Here is a 25,630-nt window from a genome sequence, read left to right as displayed (position 1 = left end):
ACGTGTTACGCTGTCGACATACCAGAATTGTATGCGTGTGATCTCATGTGCGCGTAAGCGTTGCAGTGGTCGCTTGGAAAGCCCCTTGATTTAAAAAGCGCGAGACCACATGCAGGTGAAGTTACAGAGCTACCGACCGGTGAGAGCACACTTGGTACCGAGAAAGGAGTTTCGCTTAGTTAAAGATTCTGGAATGAATACGACTATTTGCTTGTTTCTACTTGTAAACTTGATCTTTTTCTGCGATGGACGTAAGTTAATTTATTTGCAATAAGGCTAGTCCTTACAAGCCTACTAAAATATAGTATATATAGTATATATATAGTATATAAAAAATATTTATGTAGTTTATATTTTTTATTTCTTGAAATAAGCTTTACTTGAATTTTATGTGATATTTATTCCGGAGATGTATTCCATTTCATTTTACAGTCGACCCTTGCTGCGCAGACCCTTGCCAGAACAGAGGCGTGTGTATATCCAAAGGGTCAGACGCATACGAGTGCGACTGTACCAGAACGGGGTTTTACGGCGAGAACTGCACTACACGTAAGTCTGCCGTTAAAAAACTTCTCTACAGTTAAGTCAGGAGGCATCACTGGATTTGAACGTTTTTAAAATCTTAATACTGTTTTATTTTCCCCATTTTCTCTGTAGCGGAACTTTTCACGTGGATTACATCCATCCTGAAACCAAGTCCGAACACTGTGCATTACATTTTGACACAGTACAAATGGATCTGGGACATCATAAACAACATTTCATTTCTGAGGGACGCTATAATGCGCTATGTCTTGACATGTATGTTGAATTAATACATAGTATTATAGACAAAATTAACATTTCTTTCTCATATTTTTAAACAGAGCCTAAATAGTTAAATTAAAACAGCTTTTTTTAAAAAAACAAAACAAAAAAAAAACAACTTGTTTTCTTTCTTACTTTACAGCCAGGTCAAATTTGGTTGACAGCCCACCAATTTACAATGCTGATTATGGATACAAAAGTTGGGAGGCATACGCCAACCTATCCTATTACACCCGCACCTTGCCCCCATTATCCAAGCACTGCCTAATGGGCACAAGGACTCTTCCTGATGCCAAGCTGGTAGTAGAGAAGGTCCTATTGCGACAACGTTTCATCCCAGATCCACAGGGCTCTAGCCTGATGTTCGCCTTCTTTGCCCAACACTTCACGCACCAGTTCTTCAAATCAGACCTGAAGAAAGGGCCAGCCTTCACAAAAGCTTTGGGTCATGGAGTAAGTATCATTTATGTCCACATAGTGTGGCAGAGTTGAATGAAGCAAAGCAAATTCTATTTCAGGCTTATATTGCATGAAGTGATGGCACAACTGTTCTGATTGTTCTCTCACCTTTCAGGTGGATTTGAGTCATGTTTATGGAGACACCCTGGAGAGACAGCATAAACTGAGGCTATTTAAAGATGGAAAGCTAAAATATCAGGTACAATGCCATGTCTACCTGCTATTTGGTTCTTTTTAACATCAAAACTCTGTAAGAATATCTTTCCTAAACCTGAAAGACATTTGATTGTGAAAGAGTCCATCTGACTGAACCTATATTGGAAACGCAGGTTGTGGACGGTGAGGTGTACCCCCCTCTGGTTAAAGAGGTCCAGGCAGAGATGCACTACCCACCTCATGTGCCTGAGGAACACCGGTTTGCTGTAGGCCATGAGGCATTTGGCCTTGTCCCTGGTCTGATGATGTATGCTACCATCTGGCTGAGAGAACACAACCGCGTCTGTGACGTCCTGAAGCAGGAACATCCAGACTGGGATGATGAGCGCCTCTTCCAGACGACTCGACTCATTCTGATTGGTAAATATCCAGATGAATCATTTGTGGGGTGTCATGATATTTGATTTTGAAATCTTTCATATTGTGATTTTTTTTAATCTCCTCCCATTATATACTTAAAGAGCATAGCGTCTCATGGAACCTTCCAAATGAGTAGTGATTAATTTCTGCCCCTGGCTCTCTCTTCCCAGGGGAGACCATCAAAATCGTGATTGAGGACTATGTGCAGCACCTGAGTGGCTACCATTTCAAGCTGAAGTTTGACCCACAGATCCTATTCAGCGAGAAGTTCCAGTATCAGAACCGCATTGCTTCCGAGTTTAACACACTGTACCACTGGCACCCGCTGTTGCCTGATGCCTTTCAGGTTCAGTATAAGATGTACACATATCCCCAGTTCTTCTTCAACAATTCCATAGTGATGGAGCATGGTATCAGCAACCTTGTGGAGTCCTTCACAAAGCAAAGAGCTGGCAGGGTGAGTCCCTCCTTCCGTCTTTCCCACATGATAATTTAAAAAATATATTGGCAATTTTCAGCTTGATATCCTTATCTGATTTGCATCTTGTGTCTCTTTAGATATCTGGTGGAAAGAACCTGCCTCCTGCAGTGCAGGGAATGGCTACTAAAGTTCTGGAGCAAAGCAGAGAGATGCGGTACCAGTCCTTCAATGCCTATAGAAAGCGTTTCAATTTGAGGCCCTACAGATCATTTGAAGATATGACAGGTGGGGGCATTGCCATTTTCAGGCTTTTAATGAATAATCTAGCAGAAAACCTCTTCTTATATCAGTAACATCTGAAAATTACCATGTGGAAATTTCTGCTGTACTTAATAGTCTTAAATCTTTATGTGCATTTGTCTTCGTGGTGGGGATTGTAGGAGATAAGGAACTGGCGGCAGAACTAGAAAGACTGTATGGAGATGTGGACTCTGTGGAGCTTTATACTGGTTTGCTGGTGGAAGAGCCCCGGTCCAGTGCCGTGTTTGGGGAGACCATGGTGGAAATGGGAGCCCCATATTCCCTCAAAGGCTTGTTGGGGAATCCCATCTGCTCCCCTCAGTACTGGATGCCCAGTACCTTTGGTGGCAATGTGGGATTTGAGATTGTCAACAGTGCCTCCTTGAAGAAGCTGGTTTGCATGAATGTTAAAGGGCCCTGCCCTATGGTGTCTTTCAAAGTACCTGATGTGAAGGTTCACAGTTTAAGAAATGTTAACTTGAGTTCATCCTCTTCTATACATAGTGATGTCAGTCCAACTGTTTTACTAAAGGAAAGGAGTTCAGAGCTTTAAACATAACAATCTGAACCACTGAAAGATTTGCATTTTTCCTGCTATTGCTGTTATTAATTTTAAATTAATTTAAAGTTTGATATATTATTTGATTATTTATTTCTTTATTTATTTATTTATTTATTGCAAAAAATATTAATTCTGAATATTTTTCAGTTTTTGTTCTTTTTTTTCCTCCTGCATTGTGCAGCTGGGTAGTAAGACTGTAAGACATCTATACAGCAACATTTCTAGTATAGAATTAACACCTATAGTGATATTGTATATATTTATTTGTGTCTGGCTAAAGGTGAATAAACATTGTAGGTGCTAATTCAAAAGTGGGCATTTTGCTTTGTAGACACATTTTAAAACCCTGTGTGATTGTCTTTCAGTGACACTCGATTTTCAATTAAATAATTTACTCAATAAATTTTGACTTTGATTTTTTTTCCAAACCAAAAAATGAGAGTAGTTATTCCACACAATTATTCCACATAACACATCTCGCAAACAAATTTCAAATATTCGGCCATAACTGTAACGGCCCGAATGTCGCAGTGCGAGGAGCAGGACTTCACTGACATAGACAGACATTAACATATGAAGAAGACAACGGCACTCACATATAACATAAGCAGTGAACATGGATACGCTTACCTTTAACGATGTGAACAAGCACTTAAATGACATGAACAATAACCAGGGGTTTAAATATATACAGACAAACATCACATTAAACCATGTGCAGGTGTCTGAACAAGGAGGGCGTGGTTACAAACGAAATGTGGTTGGTTTTTGAAAGCTTAGACTGGTCTGGCTATTCCATTAGCTATACCTCGAGAGACAAAGTCAATCCTCAGATTGATACTTGGAAGATTCTGGGATCTTAAACAAAGATACTGATGCCATTTTCTCAGAAGGCAATGAAATTACAAGACATGATCCACCCACCCTGCAAAATATTTTACAGTATTTAACACTCAAGGAATGCATGTAATTGGTGTAATAGTGATTCCTTTAATCACATAATAGAGGGACTGCATGAAACTGGCTGAGAAGGAACAGCAGCCTAATCTCAAATTGAAAAAGAAGAGAGGGATTAGTCACAAGTGGCTTGGCTCAACATAGCTCTGGCTCACCGAGCTGAGGAGTAGCTGCTTTTTTCTGATTCAGCGTACCTTGCACCATTCAGGTGCTGTCTCTCGCCAAGACATGGGCACCACAGTTCAGTTCAATGGACTAAGCACTGCAGCGCTGCTTTCTGAACTCCTGGGAAAGATTGCTGATGCTACCTCAGAAATTCTTATGTAGAAAACCAACTTATGAAATAAACAACTGTGTTACAGATCGTAAGGTGGGAGACAGTTTGAACCATACAGAATATTAATGTCACATTTTTCCCGCTTCAATACATGGGATTGAACAAATAATAATAAAAAAATAAGAGAATAAAAGAGGAATTATTACTAAAACATATATATTTCAGGGAAATTACATACCACATTATACTTTATAAACCAGAAAATAGGTATTGTACTAAATTGTACATTTACAGTATTGTACAATAGATTTGTACATACATAATAAAACACTTTCATGTATGTTTCCTGCTCTTATGTACACATGTAAGATTATAGTTTATTCAAAATATGAGTAATTTGTGTACATTTGTTTAGTAGTCATGGTACAATTTTGCATACTGATAAGAAAGCATTAAATATTTAGTAAGGAGCCAAGCCTTGTCTAAGCCTCTAGATATACCCTGCCGCTCCCTTGTTGCACATAAAACCTCCTTCACAATAGCTGCATGTAGGCTCACTGATTTTGCTGAGAAGGTTTAGCAGAGTTCTCAGGATTCACCGCTTGCAAATTCTCTCTGCTCTTTCTCTTTTCTTCTTCACTACCACTACTCGCAACCAGAAGTGTAGACGACCCTGGCTTCATGCAGATAAGTAGAGCTTTCTCCGTTGAATTGAATTTTTACATAAACTGATAAATGTTTCCACTTGTGAAGCCCCTATCCATCTGAATTAAGATGAATATAAAATATGATTCATTGTGGATTATGTATAAGCATTGTTAATTTAGAACCAATCAGGTAAACGCAAACATATCTCTGAGTATTTAGTAGAGTACTAAAGGATGAATAGAACCTTCTGGGAAATTAGGGTGCATATGTAGCAAGTCCCACCCAAAAAATGGACAAAATGCTATGGCAACCCACACAAAGGTTATATGTACAGCAAGTCCCACCAGAAAAAAAGGGTTTACAATGTCATAGTAACAGTCACACAGACACAGTCACACATCCTCCCACACACAGCACATTCCCAGAAAGATTATCACCAGGCAGTGTCACTGCTGAGTAAACTCGCTCCATGTTCATTGGTTTAAAAAGACTAAATAACTAATAATTAACTCAGTTTTACATATTACATATTACTTGCTCTCAGGCTATTACTAAGATTCATAAGAGTAAAATACCTTGTGAGTAGGAGAGAGATAATTCCTTGTTCTTTCCACCACACTCAGTTAAATCAGTCTGCTTCCAGTCACTTACAGATATTAATTCTGCATTAACTCAGATAGTGGCACATGAGTTGACACTGAGCAAGACATTCGTCACTGTGTACTGACATATCATGACTATACTGTACAGGTGAGTGGTAACACAAAAGCAACAAGAAACAGAAAAAAGACGAAACTGTGCCTCATCTCTAAAAAAATCAGAACAACGGCAGTTTGTCACTTTTTAAAATACAGCAGGTACACAACAATTTATAAGTAAAACCATCATACTGTACTGTAGCAATGGAAACATACATAAAGAACTAGTTTCAAAATTATGATTACCAGCTAAATTCAAATTGTGGTAATGTATTAACAAAAAGCTTTATTTGTACACAAATGTTAAAATATTCAAACAAAACATACCTATTCATGGTAAACTCTTTTACATGTTCAAGTATACTAACGGTTTTGGTACTGTTGGCTTTGAAGGCAGAGGGTCAAGGAAAACCAGCACCAGGAGAGAGGAAGAGAAGAGGTGGGGGGTGGATATGTTTGGAGCAGATGTGAGGGCCTTTAGGGATTTGTGCGCACTTTGGTTTTCTTCGTCTGAAAAGTGAGGACTGTTGTTATGGACTATGCTGCATTTTTTTTTTTGTTTTCTCTAGAGTGCTGAAGTTGGTGAATGGAACACTTTTCCATTGTATGGCTGTTTATTTCATATCATTCATTGCATTTCATATCAGCAAATCTTACAAAAAAATATTAAAAACTAATAAATGCTGCTTGCATAAAGATTCAATCTCTTCAGATTAGAACTTGGTACAACTACCTTTTTCTGCAATAACATCTTTATACACTGTTTGGTAGCAATTTCACCCATTCCTCTTTGGTGACTTACTCCTGGTTGTTCAGATTTGCAGATGGTACGGCAATTTTTAAATAGTGCCAGATATTGTCGATCTAGTCTTTGATCTGTACATGCACCTTTTTGCTGTTCAATCACTTGTTTGTTGCATTGGTCTTCCACGAGGGATCATTGTACTTCTGAAAGGTGAAGTTTCTCTCAAGCTTTAGTTTTTAGTAAGCAGAAGCAAATTATCTTGCTGCATCTCACTATATTTTGCACCATCCCTCTTTCCTGTAATTTTAATAAGATAATCATTCTCCACCAAAGAAAAGAACCTCCACAACATGACCCTGCTACCCCCATACTTCACTGTTTGTATAGTGTTTATTGAGGAATGGGCAGTGTTAGGTTTATGTCACACATGGCATTTGATTTTTTGCCCCCAAAAAAGCCATTTTTGTCTCATCTGACTATAAACCTTATTCCACATTTTAGCAAAGTAATTCTGATGTAGATAATTTTGCAAAGCACTACATAGAAAACATTCCTCTGTCATCCTTCCAGTGGTGTTCTCTTTTTCACTCACACTTGGACCTTCTACTAGAGGCCTGAGAGCTTAAGGGTGTGGTGCAGTATTTTTGTTGCTCCAACAATGTTATCATTCCTGGGATATGTTGGAGTCACTCCTCCTACTTAGGGTTCATAGCCCCAAGTACCCCTGCCACCATCAAGACAACCTTCCACATGGATCACATATAGCAATGCCTTTGCTGGTCAGTATTTTCCTTCCTGGCATGCATTAACAGCAACAACAATCATCACAATCACTTTAGAGTCACTCACTTTACCTCAGTCAGAACTGCATTTGACCAGTGACTCGTGACTCATGTACGAGTTAGCCTGTTCAGCAGCCAAAGCAGCTGAAGAAGGCTGGGTGATTCATTAAAACGGAAGTGTTTACCTTCTGTTTGAAGGGTTCTGTCCAAAAACCTTATATCTGTCCTGATATGTTTGGCTGTGTTACAGAAATTCAGCACACCACATAAGTGCTGGTGAAGGAAAAATCATGGATAGAACTTTCCCTGAGTCATAGTTAAAGTTGGAGGGGCTGTAGAGCCATGTGCTGGGGAAGTGATGTGAGTCCATTATGCTGAAATGCTGTGAATGAATTCATCTGAACCATTGCTGCCACTGAGATTTACAGATCAGCATTATTACATTTTTTATTCAATTAAAAACAATTAAAAACTATTCAATTAAAACTATTACATTAAAATTAAAACTATTCAATTAAAAACAAAAGAAAATAGTTATCAGTGGGATCTTGAATTCTTAAATTCATCATCTTTTATCCATTACCTGTACACAGATGGTACATACATGGTACAGTAAGTCATGTTCAAATAATAAAATGACATATATATTTCTCTATCATTTATAACAGTTAGTAAAGGCCAGCTATATGTTCTACTACAAACACCCAATGAGCAAAATTAACCAGTCTGTGTCATTTTAGTTAATCTAGTGGGTCTGCAATTTGCTGTCATATAAAATTACCTGTCATGTAAAATGTTATGTCCGCCTGTATGTCTGAATTCTTTGTTCCAGGTTTTGCCTCTTCTTCTCTTCCCCTTGTTTGATTGCTGGATAATGTATGTTTCTTGTATGTATATTGTCCTGCAAATAGTTACACACTGGTGGTAGAGAGTGGGTGCCATTTTGTTTGGGTGTGGGTTTATCTTTGTTTCTAACAGTGTAGTCAGTGTTGTCACTGTAAGTTTCTTTTTGTTAGCTTAGTCAGTCGTCGTTTTGTTTCTAGTGTGGTTTTGTTTGTTATACTGGCCTTGGTCACTCCTGACGTGATTGCACCAGTTTCTTGTCTTTAAACACCAAAACCTTGTAAATACACTAGATCTTTGCTGTCAACTTTGTCTGGTTATTCATTCCATTACTCATTTCTACTATTGTAATACTCAAAACTGTTACGGCCTCCCAGCCTAGACAGGGTCCTAACATAATTGGGGGCTCATCTGGGATGCCGGCATGTCAAATCCATGTGCCACTGGTGTAGCGGATATAGGAGTAGTGGGCGATCTTGGCAGGTGTGGTTATGGTACCGGGGCACTGCCGTTAGCTGAGCCATCTGGCATAGGGGAGGAGAACTTCCTGGCTGAGGAATAGGATCCTCCGGACCCATGCTCTGTCTCCGGATCACTACCTCCTTATCTGCTTTTTCAACCTCAAGCTGTAAGGCCCGCACCCTCAGTAGCTCTGTCTCATGCTCCTGCCTCTTGATTTCCAGCTCCACTTCCTTTAGCTTCAAAGTCAGCATCAGGTCACCACCAGGAAACTGGATGACCTGAGGCTCTATGCATGAGCTGACCAGAGTTGTCTCCGGTTTCCGCCATTGACATGCCCTGTGTCAGGTCCACCACAACACCAACAGGACCACCTTATTCTGGCAAAACTCCCTCTTGTACTATGCAGGCCTCTAAGGCTTTCCTATTTTGTGGCTGAATGGGTCACCACAACATCAAAGAAATCTGCTAGTAGTAACAGGTCAAACTGCTCCAGGGTAGGACAAAGAGTGAAACCAAACAAGTCAAAACTCGCCATCCTAACAAAAATGCACAGTGACTTCTGCTGCTACTATGGTGGATGAATTTGTTCTAACTCATAAAACTGAGTTTGCTCCGCGTACCTATGCAACTACAAATCTGCCTAGTCCTAGTCCCCGTTAAACCCTGAAACCACCATGAGCACCTGTTTCCTCTCCTACAATAGAAATAAGAGGGTGTTTCTACTGTCATGAAAAAGGACACATCATTGCATCTTGTCCGGCCCTAGAGCGCAAAGCAGCAAGAGCAGCTAAGAAAATAAATGCGATGAGTGTTCTACCCTCAGATACAGTTGAATGTGTAGAACCTGCTTTTCAGCCTTTATTTTCCAAGGTTCTGTCTCTATCACTGATGATGATGAGGAACAATGACCAATCACGGGATTAAGGGATACTGGTGCTGCTGTATCCCTGATATTGGGAAGTGTGTTGCCATTGTCATCAGACACATATAGTGGTAACGATGTGTTGGTGCAGGGTGTAGGACTAAGTATTATGAGGCTCCCTGTACATCATCTGTACCTATGCTCAAGTGTGTATTCAGGGTGGCGGTACAATCTGAACTGCCTGTCTGTGGTGTATCATTCATTTTAGGTAATGACATAGCTGGTGGTATGGTGTTCCCTGTGCCATAGGTAATAGAGAATCCTGTGGAGGTTAGTGAGTCTGCACAAGATGCATTAGGCACATTTCCTGCTTGTGTTTTGACCCGTGCTCAGGCACGGAAAGTTGGTGATGTGGTTCCCCTGAAAGGAACATGCAATATGTGATGTGCCAGTAGGTGATGATGCACCTGTGTTTGCAGCGGCTAAAGAAAAAGTTGTGCCCATTGTTCCTGATCCTGAGGTGCCAGATCTCATGTCACAAAAGGAGCTGGCTGTGGCTCAGAGAGCAGACAGCACCCTTTTACATTGCTTCATCCTCAGATAAAAACAAGGAGAAAAAGTTACAGGATGTACGAGTGAGTATTACCTTGAAAACAAAGTGCTAATGTGGAAGTGGTCTTCGACTGATCCTAGTGAAGAGTGGAACACAGTGATGCAAATAGTGGTACCAGCTAAATACTGTGCCCATATTTAGATTTTAGCACATGATCACCCATTGTCAGGTCATTTGGGTGTGTGAAAGACCACACACCGGATTTTGAGACATTTCTTTTGGCCATCAATCCGAAAAGACGTAGTGAATTACTGTCGCTCTAGTAATACATACCAACTGGTTGGGAAACCAAACCAGGTTATTCCCCTTGCACCTTTGGTTCCAATTCCTGTGGTGGGTGAACCCTTTGAACGAGTTCTCATAGATTGTGCAGCTCCCCTGCCAAAGACACGGGCAGGACATCATTACTTGTTGACTTTAATGTGCACCACCACTATGTACCTGGAAGCGATCCCCCTTCATTCACTTAAATCTAAAGCTCTGATTAAAGCATTTATTAAGTTCTGTACTACCTTTGGGCTACCTAAATGTATCCAATCTGACAGAGGGACTAATTTCACCTCAAACCTATTCGTCCAAATAACATGTGAGTTAAATATCCAACACCACTTCTCCAGTGCATATCACCCCAAGTCTCAGGGTGCATTGGAAAGGTTCCATCAGACTTTTAAAAATATGCTGAAGTCTTACTGTGCTGAGTATGATTGGGATGAAGGTGTTCCTCTGCACAGTGCGTGGTCCATTGAAGGTTTTATATGACCAATGGTTGTCATCCAGTCCCCAAAATGGTGTCCCCCTTTGTGATTTTGCTGCCAAATTACATAATCGATTGCATTTTGTTCGACACCTAGCCAAACACAATCTTAATGAATCTCAGGCAATGAAGACAATTTATGACTGAAAAGCTGTTTGTCATTCATTTGAGGTTGGTGACAAGGTATTAGCCCTTTTGCCTATGTTGGGCTCTTCCTTAAGTGCACGCTTTGCAGGTCCCTATGTGATAGAGAAAAGATTGTCCCCTACCAATTATGTTCTGGCTACCCCTGATCGTAGATGAAAGACACGTATGTGTCATATCAATTTGCTAAAGCCCTATGTGGATCGAGATTTACTTGGGCAAACTAGTTGGCCATGGGATGGTTGGTCCTTTGGATGCCAAAGTCCAAGCCATTCTGTCCTTTCCTGTCCCAGACAACAAACGGAGTCTCGTACATTTTCTGGGTATGGCTGGTTTTTACAGATGTTTCTGTAGAAATGTTTTTGTAATTGTGACACCCTTAATAAACTTACTCCGTGAAAAAGTTCCCCTTGAGTGGTCCCCTATGTGCCAGGACGCTTTTGATGCTATTAAAAAGTATTGTTAGCCCATACACCTGTTCTGGCTGCACCTGACTTCTCGCGTCCCTTTATATTGGCGGTTGATGCTAGTGGTGTAGGTGCTGGTGCTGTCCTCATACAGGAGGATACCCAAGGCTTAGAACAACCTGGTGTTATTTCTCAAAGAAATTTGTAAAACATCAGTTAGCATATGGCACCATAGAAAAAGATTCTGTGTTCCAGGTTTTGCCTCTTCCTCTCTGGTGTCCCCATCCTTATCCACACCAGGTTTTCCAGTGAGCAGAGCACAAAATAAAAGGAAGAGGAAGAGACAAAGGGCTCATTGGAGAAGAGTTTGGTGTTCTGGGTTGGACTTGTTGCTACATTTTGAGCTTGTGTTTGCTAGACTTTGTGTATGACTTTAGATTTGCCCGTTGTTTGATTGCTGGATAATGTATGTTTCTTTCAACTGCAGCAACTCAAACTGATCTCAAACACAGACAAAGTAAAAAATGGCTTTCTCTTTGTCTTTCTCTCTGCTTTAAATACATTTAGGCTTGGATTAGGGATTTTCATGGATTTAAGAAGTAAACTAACTAGCTAGAGTGAACTACTTCAGTCAGAACAACTTAGTTCATGTCATGGCTTTTTCTTTTTTGCCTCAACACTGAAGCAGATGGAAACATGCTCAGGCATGTTTCAGTCCCATAGCTGACAGAGACTGTGATGAAAAAAAAATGTGCCTACAAACATTGCCTACAGAAAGAATGTGCCTGAAGGGGAAAAAAAAGGATTCATAATATGGCAGTATAGCACACCTACTCCCACTGCACTCTTTTGTGTTTAGGTGCTGTGGTAGACTGACATAGCCTCGCTAGTGGGTTACAGATTTGAATTCCTTTTTGTGAAACTTGGCTCCTGGGTTTCTTTAGCTGCTTTGCCAAAATGTCTGTGGTAAAAACACCACCACAACCCAAATAAAATTGAATGGAATTACATTTTCGCTTAGTTTTCTCTGACTGGCTTGTAAAAACAGACAGCACTTTTGCTTTATTATTATTATTTTTACAGAAGAAGGCATAATCATTGTAGCCAGAAATGCCACTTTTTTCTCCTGGTCAAGTATCATTAAGAAGGTCAGTGTTTTGAGCATTTTATTTCTGCGAGAGTGTAAACGCTTTGAATATCAATATTCTGTTTGCTGTTAATGTCCTAAACAGCAAAAAACCAGTTATTTCCAGTTATTTCTAGTTATTTCCTGAAAAAAAACCCCCACTTGATCCCTGCTTCATGAAAATCTGCCAGGCAGTAAAAGCAATAATACAATGAGGTCACCACATCAGGCAGACAAAAAGTGTCTAGTGCGTCATTTCCCTACAAATCTGGGACTAAAACCATATGAACCCAGTCATGAAGACTCTCATTCTCTCTCTCTCTCTCTCTCTCTCTCTCTCTGACACACCACTATATTGAGGGATTTGGTGAAAGTTTTGCAAATGAGTAGACTAAAGTTTCACGTCCTTAGACTTTCCTTTCTTACACAACAATGCTGACCTGGACTCACTTCACTGCGCTATCCATGCCAGGCACCGACTAGACCTCGTGTGCACACAGGAAACTTACATACCTAAGCACAGTCTGCAGAGCGTGACCTCCCTGTACTGACCTCTCTCATGCATATAATCTTACCCACAATGATATAAATGTGTTCTATGATTAATAACAGCAAGAGAAAAAATTAAAACAAGAAAGAAGTGAAGCGGAATCTGAGGATATTCACCTACCCAATTTAAGTGTGTTTGTTTAGGAGAAACTATAAATAATTTACAGTGCTGGCAAAATAGAATAAAATACCAGAAAGACATTACACATGGAAAAGGATGGGAGAAGGCCATAGATGTAAACCCAAACCAAAATAGATGTAATATCAGAATACATCAAAGGGCAAAAGGAATGTTAGAGGAAATAAAAGTATAAGGAATCCCTTTTTCTACCCACACATGATGTGTTGACACAAGTATGATGACAGGGAGCGAAAGGCTTGGGAAAACTACAAACATTCACTGATGACAGAAAAACAAATTACCATGGAAGCCTTTTCTGAGTCAACAGTGCAAAATGAGATAAAATGCTTTTGGAGGTATAGAACTTGTTTTACGGGGGGGGGGGAAGAACATACCACTAACTGGTTTTTTCACAGGATTGTGCAATTGTCTGTGGGTGGTGCTCTTGGATTGACAAATAAGTGTTTGTTTGGGAACCCTTGCACGAAAGGGTTTGATGAGGGAGTGTGATTCACAAAGAGACTCATCTATGCCAGCGGAAGCTCCTGAGGATCAGGTAAACATGAATGAGAATAACAGTCTGCTCCTAAGAGGGGTGTGGGAGGAACAACTTTCCTCCTTTATGGGGCCTCAAATTGTCCTAAAAAATTTGATTTTACCTCCATCTAGTGATCATCATTAGAGATCCTCTTTAAAGGGGCAGTCCTGGAGGTTTGAAGCCTGGCAGAGTTTTTTGACTTGCCTGTTTGAATGCTGGTAATTAACTGATGACTTGAATCAAATGACCAACAAACTGTGCTGTACTCCGGATGTCCTGGTCCAAAGTCGTGCACTTTGTGAACTGCTGCGGCTCAGAAGTCAGCTGGGTCAATACTATAACTGATGAAAATCATGGCTAACCTGGACCGACTAGCAAGACTGTGACACAAAGCATCCATGACTGAAACAGACCTGAGTGTACATCATTAGCAGACATCCATGAACACCAACGCAAGAGGCCTTGGAGACTGAGTGTACAGCTCGACAGCACCGTTGGACATCCATGGACTGTCCACTGCGTCGGTGTCAATGTCAGTGATGTATAGCAAAAAGTCCCACATTGATTGAGCTGCAGTTAGATACTGACTAGTGCTGCTGCCATTGTATAGCAAGAAGCGAACCATGGGTGAAGTGTTAGAGGTTTGCTAATACATGGGCTTTAGTTTCTAACTTGTATACCTAGAAGTTGTTTCTAAAAGTGGAAAGTTTCTGGAAGTGAAAGCTCATCATAATTTCTATTATCATTACAACGGTAATGATATTACAGTGTCATTACAGTGTCTTCACAGTACTGGCTTGTGGAGGTACTTTTACTGTCCTTCTGTAATCCTATTCTCTCTCTCTCTCTCTGACACACCACTATATTGAGGGATTTGGTGAAAGTTTTGCAAATGAGTAGACTAAACTTTCACTTCCTTAGAATTTCCTTTCTTACACAACAATGCTGACCTGGACTCACTTCACTGCGCTGGACCGACTAGCAAGACTGTGACACAAAGCATCCATGACTGAAACAGACCTGAGTGTACATCATTAGCAGACATTCATGAACACCAACGCAAGAGGCCTTGGAGACTGAGTGTACAGCTCGACAGCACCGTTGGACATCCATGGACTGTCCACTGCGTCGGTGTCAATGTCAGTGATGTGTAGCGAAAAGTCCCACATTGATTGAGCTGCGGTTAGATACTGACTAGTGCTGCTGCCATTGTATAGCAAGAAGCGAACCATGGGTGAAGTGTTAGAGGTTTGCTAATACATGGGCTTTAGTTTCTAACTTGTATACCTAGAAGTTGTTTCTAAAAGCTCATCATAATTTCTATTATCATTACAATGGTAATGATATTACAGTGTCATTAGTGTCTTCACAGTACTGGCTTGTGGAGGTAGTTTTACTGTCCTTCTGTAATCCTATTACATGCTATCGAATTATGCCTGAGATATCATCCTGTCCATGTCTAATGCTCAAAGCATATTAAGCCAAACCCACCCCACACTCTTGTCAAGGGTCTATCTGGGTGGCCAAAAATGTTCCAGTCAGAACATAACAGAACACTCATAAACCATGAGTGAATCCTTTCAAACCATACCAAGCAAACAGGTAAGACTGACAGCTATTTGACTGCACATTTAGCACCTTCGTAGTTTGATAATCTGTGTTATGTTCTTAATTTAAGAGACAAATGCTGTTCCATTAATCAGCATGCATTCACTTTACATTATGTATTAAGTTATTTATATGGACCTACAGTTTAAATATATTGTGTATATAAAATACATTTATATAAATACATATTTAGACTATTACAAATTATTGTACTGTATATACATTTTTTTATAAAGAAATAATCTTTGGGAGTATTGCAGTAAATGTAAAAAAAATCTTTAGATTGAGAAATAAAATGTTAATCTGTCTGAGGTGCATACACAGTAGTCATATAACATTGAGAAGTACAACGTATAGGGTATTTAGTTATGAGAATGAATAAGCCCTTATCAAAATGAAATGGGAAACACTGTGTACTAACTGTACAGAGCACGAGTCTAATTATTCAAAACTGCCGTACAATGGTTATGAGAATTTACTGAGGCCTGGAGTACAGCATGTTATGGAAAGTAAATCACAGCAGCGCTGTATCAGTGGATATTTTGCCTCTGCTTTCCAGTATTTGCCTAAAGTATATAACTAGTATACCAACACCATTGAAAATCCTGCTGCCAATATTTTTGTTCAGTCAGAATCTCTATTTGGGGTCTGACAAGTATGTTATAGGATGTGAGAAGAAGAGGCAAGAGATGATTAGCCTATTGAATGTGACTCAGTACCACGTATACTATTACTTGTGATGTGGAACTTGGCTGTCCTACATGTGACAGCATACCTGGCTCCTTTCACCTGAACTCTGTAGCATAACTGTAACTTCACCTTTTCCATTAACCACAACAGGAGCATTTTCTTTCTGATTTCTGTCAAACAAGGTACCAACAAGACCAGTAAGTTTTAATGACATATAACCACCATAATTACTAGTTACAGACAATAGCACTTCCGCACAGACCACAGGTGCCTACTGAAACCCAAACTCATCACATGTATAATCTTGTAATCCTTCCTCAATCCAGATAATCTTGAATGACATCATGCTACAAAGTATAATCCAATGTCATGCAGTTACATCATCAAGAATGGTGTTACACAATCCAGCACACCTTTTGAGGAAGCATTCTTATTTCTATGTATCCATACCTGTCTATAATCTGTTCATAATAATTTCTTTTTAAAGTTGAGCAATATTCTCAGTATGTTCATGAAAAAGAGAACATGCTGAGACAGAGGAAGTGCAAAAGAATTTACCAAAAATGATTTCACATTACACCCTTGCACAACAATAATTCAAACCTAGGAGTGCTGATTCTGTCCTCAGGTGTTGTCCACTAAAATGTCTGTGGAGGAAGAGGAGCAGCCAGCAATGCGCACAGGTAACAAGCAGATGCTGACAGCTCTAAAAGCTGGCATCAGTCTACTTTTAGTTCGTTCAAGCAACATAAGACACCGCACAATAAAACTACTCCACAAGATTCTGAACCACAAAGGTTGTCCCAGGGACATTGTCATCTATGTATTTGTCAACTGCCTCTGACAAAATATAATACACATGGAAGTGCAGAATTTCACATGTTGGTATATATCTACTCTATTAAGCAATTATCACTCAAAGACAAAATAGTGTTTTTTCCTTTTATTATACTTGTTAACGCCCAGAAAAAGTATTAATAGTATTTTGCAGCCTGCAAAGCCATTGCTACATTTGCATTTGAAACACATAGGTCTGCACAGATGTACTGCCTAAAGCCAAAGTCCCCTTATCTATTACTCTTTCAAATTTGTAGGGAAGACCTGCTTCTTATTTCATTGTATTTTATTATAGCTCACCCAAGCATATTATTTTTTGAACTGTTCAATAAAGTGCCAGATTTTGATGTAAACAATGAAACTGAACATTAGCTAGCAAAAATGTTAACATGATGCTAACATTTAATAAAAGATAATGGTAACCAGTCTGGATAATCCTACTGTCATATGCTAATCCCCAAATATTCATTGCTAAAAGCACTAGCAGTGGGTGAAGCGTTCCTTTAAATTCAAGGATGGTGCGGATAAACTCATGATGTAGAGGGCTAAAGGGGTTGCAAAGTCCATCCTCTTCTTGTGACTCTTACAGGTCCCAAAGGAGTGATCCATGACTGGAGGAAATTCAAACTAGAAAGTGAAGACCATGACAGCACACCACAGAAAAGGAGAGAACTCCTTCGACAGATGTCCAACCCCAAGGCTAACACCAACAATGAGCAGGTTAACCGCAAGGTCAGTAGATCTCCACCACAGAAAGCTTGGTGTCTCCACATTATGAAGGCTCTGAAAATGCTGGACTTGTATGGTGTAGTATTTTTAGTTATTGCACTCAGTGCATTATCAGACCAACACTGTTGTGTTGCTCCAGCTTCTGCATAGCCTCTGAAGAGACTTTTTATCCCACCATCAGCTGGGAACAAGTCTCAACTGGGCTGCACTAGGACGTGCATTTGACACTGGAAGGAGTACATTTGGTAACATTAGTCAAAAGCATTAACTGCACCCAAATGAAATTCACAATGAAAACATATCAGATATGCCTCCATCAGTCATCACCATTGTTGAATATCAGTCAATGCACATGACATAACTAAAGGTGTAATATGTCACCCAAAACAGATGAGCATGCAAGAATACAAGATGATCCGTGAGGAGGACGAGGGATGTCTGAGGAAATATCGCAAGCATTGCATGCAGGAGATGCATGAGTACTTGAGCTTCGGCCCCAGGTTCAACAGCATTATCGAGCTAGAGGACGGTGAGGCCTTCCTGGACACCATTGAGAAGGAGCACCACCTCACCCTGGTCATTGTGCACATCTATGATGATGGAATACAGGGCTGTGAGGCACTCAACAAATGCCTGACCTGTCTGGCAGATGAATACTCCACTGTGAAGTTCTGTCGCATCCGGGTGTCTGCGACGGGTGCTGAGGAGCAGTTCCCCAAAGATGTCTTGCCCACTTTGCTGGTGTACAAGGCTGGAGAGATGCTGGCCAACTTCATCTGCATTACCAAGAATCTCAACGAAGAGTTCTTTGCCACCGACGTGGAGAACTTCCTTAACGAATACGGCCTACTGCCAGCCAAGGAGCTTGCTCCTTGCCCTGAAGGCGATAAAGAGCTTGGGGTGGAATGATCCTGCAGGATCCTATCTGTTTGGGAGGGGGCCATGGCATATGAGACATGGCAACTGGTATGACTTATCCCAATGTGACAGATACAAAATCTATGCTATAATGCATGCAACATCACCTACATTTAGAAATCACCAGACAGCACCAATCTCAAACTTTGACATCTGCCCCCAGACCCCTAAACTGGCCATCCAGTTTACACCCAGCAAGGGAGGCAAACCAACATATATAGTATATTTAAGCTCCATTATGTTCAGCTGAAATGCTGGATAAGGACCTACTCTTTTCATACTGTTATTAGTGATCTAAAAAATCTGAAATATGAACTTCATAGGAACTAACTTGATGTAACTATCATTACATTAATGTCAAGGAAGAAGTCAATTACACTTATTATCACTTTTTATAGATCACACAACCAGTATATGAATAAAATATATATGACTAAGAATTCTTGGTAATGTAGTCTTTGTAGGCAGGCATTTTAATAAAGCTCTCATGCTTAGCCATAACAATAACTGATTTTGTTGTTTAAGGTAACTGGAAAAATGAAAGTTTTTTTGTTAACACTGTTTCTTTGTGACCCTAAGTACAAGTATTTCTCCTAATGTGCTAAAGTGGTTTTACTTGTACAAACAACAATTTTCCTCATGCTGAAAGTGGTTTTACATATTATATTACATACACATATGTAAAAGATGTTCTTGTATTTCTTTACATGGAGGGGCTCACACTGTGCTCTGAAAATGGGACAGTTTAAATGCCACAAAGTGACAACGATGACACAGCCAGCTTCTGAGATACATAACATTCCAGCCCAGCCAAGAATAGTTTTGTTAAATACAACAAATGTAAGCCCGTAATGGTGAGTATTTTACAATGAAAACGGTTTATATTACAATGCCTTACAATGAAGGCATTATTATCTTAGGGTTTTTTATAGGAATAACTGCGTGTGTGTGTGGGTGTGTGTGTCTGTGTGTGCGTGTTACTCAGTAAGATACAGGAGAGAGGTAGCAGTAGCAAGGAGGGCTATCACGGCTGCAACTGTCACACCTGAGGAAGGATGTGGAGGGAGGGAAGAGGAAAAGAAATTCAGTAAGACAAGTGTGCAGTATGGTGTGAGAGGGATCCAGGAAGACTAGCAATTCTTTTACACACACTTGGGCATAAAATCATACTCATAGATGACTAACACAGCTCATAGTGAATAATTCAGTCATATCATAATCGCAGGCGAATATACAATATTTGCCTATTCAATAATAATAATAATAATAACAACAACAACAACAACAACACATAATCAAATCATTCATATTTCCAATGTACTAAAAAAAATATCTTCATTTGCATGGAAGTTCCCTGATTTATTTGCAGCTGCTATACAACATACCAGCATAGTAGTGTGAGGCTTTCGGCTTTTCTCCAGCATCCGTACTGGACTGTATAGGCCCCTCCTGTGGGACTCCATCATCACATGTATTCTCCCCTCCCAGTGCATCCACAGAGCAGCAGGCTGAGGAAAGACCCATGAATGAAAGGGATACCTGAGCTATAGACTGTCTGAACAATGCTGGGTAACTTTTCTGCATCCCAAGGTTAACAATATCCTCCCTCTGATGTTTGCACTGGAATTTTATCCTGGTTAATCAGGGGAAATCATGTGCCCATGATGTTTATTCAAGCTGGTTTGAGTCAATATTTGGATGGCTCTTACAATTTAAGGAAAGGTGACTAGGTATGTCGAGAAGCGGATCAAAGAGAATAATATGAGGGCATCCCCCTGAAAAGAATTTAACCAAAAAGCACACCAGGATCCGCTCAGTCAGACTGAGTCAAACACACAGGGTTCCTACACTAAGTCATATGTCAAATTCCCTGATTTTTCCCTGAGTGGCTAAAAAGCGGAATCTCCATGACCCATACAGAATGGAAAGACAGGCTTTCTTACATGGGTGCAGAAAACTCAAGTAACCATAACAACTGCTCACACAAAATGGGACACGCATGAAAATAACACTAAATTTTAATTAAGTTTATCAAAAAGATCTACAAACTTCCTTGACATTCCATGACCTGACCAAAAAATGATCAAATTCCCTGACTTTCCATGTCTGGAAAAATTCCATGAATAGTAGAAGCCCTCAACATATTACTCAAGTGTCAAACATTTGCCTGGAGTCTTCCCAGCTATCCAGTATGGACTGACATACTGTTTTCCACTACAAATGCAAGACTTGTTCTGTAACTACACATCTTAAAGACCATAAAACCAATAGCCTGCAAATATTCTGCACATATAAAGAATTACTGTTACTGTTAATGAAAACAATTACTATTTGATACGAAAATTCTTCAATTCCATCACTGTGATACTGCAGTCACATATAATCAAAAACTATCATCCAAAATGGTGCTTTACAAGTATGCCCCCATTATTTTAATATATGAACTGCTATGAATCTTTACCCTCCACTCTCATGTCAATGTCCTCCACTGACGAATCCCATTCAAGTATTTCTTTAAGGCGCTCAGCTACATCTGTGGGGGTCTCGTCAGGGAACACATAATCACACACACTTAGGCCAGAACCAGGCAGAGGGGCAAACACTCGTCGGGGAAGGTCCTGCTGCCCACTGGCTGGACCTGCTCAGAGAGATGTCAAATTACTTCCCACCCCCCTGTACATAACATACATTTTTGCCTTAAAGAGGAATACTCAGCTCTGAACATTTTAAATTTATTTGGCATTACTATCTTATTAATATATTTGGGTAATTCAGGACGCATCTGATATCTTAAGCAAACCACCAGCTCAGTACCTTCAAACATAAGCAGACAACTATAAGGGCTTCATCTTATTTTTGTCTACAGAGAATATTTATTGCTTATGAGAATATTTATTTTGATATGTTCCCTAACACTATCCAAAAGGTTCAGCAAAGCAATACTTAAGAAATAAAAATCTGTTTGCATATGAGCATCTAAAGTGTACATATGTCAGTGGCGCCATCTAGTGCATAGTTTCTGACATTCCTAAATCAGTGGTAAACAAAGATCGCATCTGAGCCCTTAAGGACAAAGAACTTAATTAACATATTTCTTCACAATTATAAGTGATTATTAATTTCTGTGTTTTTTTTACCCCCTTCATTCATTAAATCTTCCAGAAGCATCTCCACTCGGCTAGAAACTGTGTTCAGTATGTCCCTCTTGATGGCCTATAAAAGCCAGATTTAAAAAAAAAACAAACAAACAAAAAAAACCAAACAGCAACAATTTACATACTAAAGAGAATAAATTAAGGCACTGCAAGTATATCATACATATAGACTCATCATAAGATTGATATTCAAACTATATTATGAAGGCGTGAAGGCAACTTTTTTAATATAGTGGTTTAGCAAGAGACATTAAGCTCAGTAAGACAAGTCATTTGACGTTTGATGGAAGCTGCATGAAGACGGATAAAGGCAGACCTGCAAGGCTCCGCCTACCTGTGCAGCATGTCTGGCCTTGGGTTTGTTACTGTGGATGTAGGCTCTGCAGTGAACTGTCCCTCGCACACACACCGAACCACTGCATGCCTGTACCCGAGCGCTGGACCTCTGCCCTGGCTCTGGCTCCTCCTGCCTCCATGATTTACACACACACACACACACACACACACACACACACACACACACACACACACGTGCGCACATGCAAAGGATCAAGCACAGTGGCATCTCACACACTTGCTCACCTGTTTTACCAGTGCACTGCTCTCACCGCTGACACAAGGATCTGTATTTGAAACGTATGCCGCTGGCTCCCCCTGGTGCTCTTTTTCTACAACACAAAAAAGCATCACCAGCTCACATCGCATTATTGGAACTTCTATATTACTTTAACTGGTGAAAAAAATAATAAAAAGTTAGTACTATCAAAACAGGCACAGAGAGTTAAAGAAAACTGTTCTGAAAAGTCAGGAGAGGTGCTCACTGGTCCTGATAGGAGCTCAGAGTCATCCAATGCCAGTCTTCCATTTATGAGACAAACGCCAGACTCAATCTGCTTAGCCCACCTCTTCAGTCCATCCTGTAACATGTCATACTGAAATTGCCATCAGTGTTTTTATTAATGGTTATGTACGATAGACCAATACATAATCGTGGGAAGCCTAAAAACAAAGCAGACATTTCAGCAAGAGTTTAGAGAAATTGCACCTCACCTTCAGGCATTTCTCCAGGTTTTCAGAGGACATGTCGGTTACAGGGATGTCCAGGTCGAGTTTCACGGAACAGGTGACCACCGGCCAGGAGGAGGAGATGCCTGACTGGTACTTCCAATCTGCTGGCTTTGCTGAACACTGCAGAGAATACAGCCAGTGTACAGGGTCCCAGTTAAAATAACAAGGAGACTAGTTATATGTTCAACCTTGAGTCTGGCTACCCAGTTTGGGAATGTCATACCTTTGGGTCTTTCACGTCAAACGTTTTGCAGACAGCTCTGTGTATAGTAAATGAAGGATGAATCTTTATTGAAGTCAGACCAATAATTAAATGCTGGCAATCACTGATCTATTGTACTGAACAACTGAGACTTTATGTTCTACACTGGCAGCATCTCACTCTGCATGACTTTTCAAAAACTAATATATAATCCAATATAGAATCCTTTAATCACAACTGTCTACAGAACCATCAAAAATTCCCAGTGTGCAACTGTCCCAGTTCTTGAAGCTAAACAAATATTCATGATCATGTTTCCTGTAAGCAGGCAATGGCCTATAGTAAACTGATGGAAATTGACCCATCTACTCTGACCCTCCTTTGCATATTGTAATTTAACCAAATGGTGCTGCTAACTGTCTGGCACTCAGTATTTATTAGTCATACCATCACTTTATCCTGGGGTATAAACACCTCACTCTGCTGTCTTGAGTGAGTTGCATAAAAAGTAGCTGTTTTAAAAGTCTCCTCACATGAAGAAGGTTTTATTTAACATTGCGAAGGATACTTTCTCGTTTTGGAGCAGATGTGCAGTGTAACACGGTCAGTCACATCATCTTCTGAGAGATCCCAAAGCCTGGTCTTAGACATGTATTTATCAACAGCAAGGACAAGCTAGAGACACACACGCATAAACACACACATATGCAGAGATATTTCATCATTGGAGCTTTCATTTTTGGACAGAGTCAGAGTTGTGAAGGAACATTCTCGATTATGATGTCAGGAATAACACACTGTGGTAGAAGGCAGTGGATCTGCATGCCAGTATGGGTTCTATCAAACCCTACTCTATAATAATCAGGCTCTACCCCACTACAAATGGCCAACTGATCAGTATATCAAAGTATTACATACAAAAATCCGACTTTAGGTGTGAATTCATCCCTTGTTATAACTGCTGATATTGGCTTTCTTGTTGGGGTATGTTTCTAGCATGTGATTACTTTTGATTAGTCAGTGGCAGACAAACTCTCTTTAAACAGCAATGGACAAGACAAACTAATCAATTTTTGAGTTTTGTTCAGAGAGAGTTCTCCTTGCTGATTGAAAGTCATTGGTACTCACAAAAAGATCTAGGGATGTGACTTGTGTCTAGTTCTCTTTCTTGTTAAATGGCTTTTGTACTGTTATAATAATCTGCACTACCTTTAAAAAATGGTAAGCTTGAATTTATAAACAGAATTGCATAATGTTAAGTGAAAGAGCTAAGCCTCATATTTATGTGTTTATGCTCCAAAATGTTCTGTTTGTGTCCCTTAAAATTGTAGCACAGAACTAGATTTCATATATCATCTGGAAGAGGATTATGTCTATAAGGTTATAAATATGAGATTTGGCCTACAGATCTACAGATTTGGCCTACAGATCTGCTTGTGTTAAATAGTCTAGCATGCAGGCTACAGTAAATGTCTGACTGTAACAGAATTATTTAAAATGAAATTAATCCTTGTTAACTTGTGAGTTACATTAACACCAGAAAAGCAACAATATTAAACCTGCACATTTAACAAATTTATTTGCCATTCTTCATCAACAAACTCATACCCTTTTTAGTGTGCTCTGGGCTTCTTTCGCCAACTCGGGAGGGGTGATCAGAAATACACCAAGAACACCCACACCTCCAGGTAACATCCTTGTAACCTTGTAAAGCACAGCGACATTATTACTAGATAATTCAGACACAACGTTTCGATTTTAAACTTGTTTATGCCACCCACCTGCCTAGCATGCATGCTGACCCACTCCACATCAGTGTCATCCAGAGGGTTTGATCCTCTCTGGCCTTCCGGGGGGCCCTCACTCTCTCGACGAGGGGTTTGCACTGCCAGCACTACAAAGTCTCTCTGTGCTGAGGACTGAAAGGAAATAAGGAAGCCCATTCATTATTTATCAAAATATCAAACCATTTTACTAGATGGATGTGAATTTAGTCTGGTTTCCTCACATGGCCAACTAAAAGTCCAGATAGGCAAGATCCGGCGACTGTTGAAAGATTAGCAAGGTGCTTCTCCACAGACTCCTCAACAATGTAGCCTCTTCCCATTCTGCAAAATACCTGTTGAAACAAATGGTTATAGGTAAGTAATAGCTTTATCTGGGCATGATGGCACTTATACAAGTAATGTCGGCCACTGTTTAAATATAAAATATTTAATATATGAAACATGGACTGAACTATAGCCAGTTTTTTTAACATAGCCAGGACTTTTAACATATGCTCAGTGTGTAGGCCTAAACAAGACTAGAATTATGTTACCTGGCTAGCAACCTAATATAGCTAGGCTACTTTTTGGAAGATCATTCTTGTTTGTCTATTGAATTAGATTTCATACTTGCTTGCTACCTTTAAAGTACCACTAATTAGCTAACGCTATGGCTAGCTAAGTAAACAGCTAACTATAGTTTTGGAACACGGTATGTGTTAAGTGCTTTTGAACTGTAAATGAAGCTAGTGCAAAATAAATGAGCCACTTCGCTCGTATAAAGCAAGTTTAATAGAACCGATTATGGTAACAGAGGAAAACGTTCAGACTGACCTCTTTGCAACGTAACGTTACAGGACCTTTACTTTTCTTGGTATCTACGTTATGTGCTGAGAGGAGCTCTCTGCTCTAGTCAGGAAAGTTACGGCTGACGCAGAAAAGCCGCGTCATCCAAAGGTGCTGGGACAACTGAAAATATACGCAGTCGCGGAAATGTGTCGACGTT

The 25,630-nt window shown here is 40.0% G+C and overlaps 3 protein-coding genes across 4 annotated transcripts; 2 read left to right on the top strand and 1 right to left on the bottom strand.

Moving 5' to 3' along the window:
* The first annotated feature begins 4 nt into the window (after window positions 1-4).
* Window positions 5-3,528, top strand: ptgs2a (prostaglandin-endoperoxide synthase 2a). The gene is made up of 9 exons (XM_027027953.2): window positions 5-251; window positions 433-549; window positions 658-801; window positions 950-1,260; window positions 1,382-1,465; window positions 1,596-1,842; window positions 2,013-2,299; window positions 2,401-2,548; window positions 2,704-3,528. The coding sequence occupies exons 1-9, from the start codon at window positions 110-112 to the stop codon at window positions 3,114-3,116; spliced, it is 1,893 nt and encodes a 630-aa protein (XP_026883754.2). The 5' UTR covers window positions 5-109; the 3' UTR covers window positions 3,117-3,528.
* Window positions 3,529-16,862: 13,334 nt separating this feature from the next.
* On the top strand, window positions 16,863-18,873 carry pdca (phosducin a). Its single transcript, XM_027027985.2, has one exon. The coding sequence runs from the start codon at window positions 17,906-17,908 to the stop codon at window positions 18,422-18,424; it is 519 nt and encodes a 172-aa protein (XP_026883786.1). The 5' UTR covers window positions 16,863-17,905; the 3' UTR covers window positions 18,425-18,873.
* Window positions 18,874-19,114: 241 nt separating this feature from the next.
* On the bottom strand, window positions 19,115-25,555 carry odr4 (odr-4 GPCR localization factor homolog). Of its 2 annotated transcripts, none has more exons than XM_027027963.2 (14): window positions 25,459-25,555; window positions 24,867-24,977; window positions 24,640-24,777; window positions 24,467-24,562; window positions 23,427-23,533; window positions 22,880-22,916; window positions 22,639-22,776; window positions 22,410-22,520; window positions 22,197-22,256; window positions 21,923-22,054; window positions 21,571-21,646; window positions 20,895-21,071; window positions 19,819-19,941; window positions 19,115-19,478 (listed from the first exon to the last, which is right to left on the bottom strand). In XM_027027963.2, the coding sequence occupies exons 2-14, from the start codon at window positions 24,963-24,965 to the stop codon at window positions 19,411-19,413; spliced, it is 1,362 nt and encodes a 453-aa protein (XP_026883764.2). In that variant the 5' UTR covers window positions 24,966-24,977; window positions 25,459-25,555; the 3' UTR covers window positions 19,115-19,410. The 2 variants fall into 2 exon arrangements, with proteins under 2 accessions (XP_026883764.2, XP_026883773.2); XM_027027972.2 differs by having other exon boundaries at window positions 22,410-22,505.
* Between the last annotated feature and the right edge of the window lie 75 nt (window positions 25,556-25,630).

The sequence above is a fragment of the Electrophorus electricus genome, chromosome 15 (assembly GCF_013358815.1).
Source record: "Electrophorus electricus isolate fEleEle1 chromosome 15, fEleEle1.pri, whole genome shotgun sequence".
In the NCBI taxonomy this organism is placed as follows: Eukaryota; Metazoa; Chordata; class Actinopteri; order Gymnotiformes; family Gymnotidae; genus Electrophorus; species Electrophorus electricus.
Note: the sequence above shows the minus strand (reverse complement) of the source record. Positions and strands in the feature narration are given on the sequence as shown.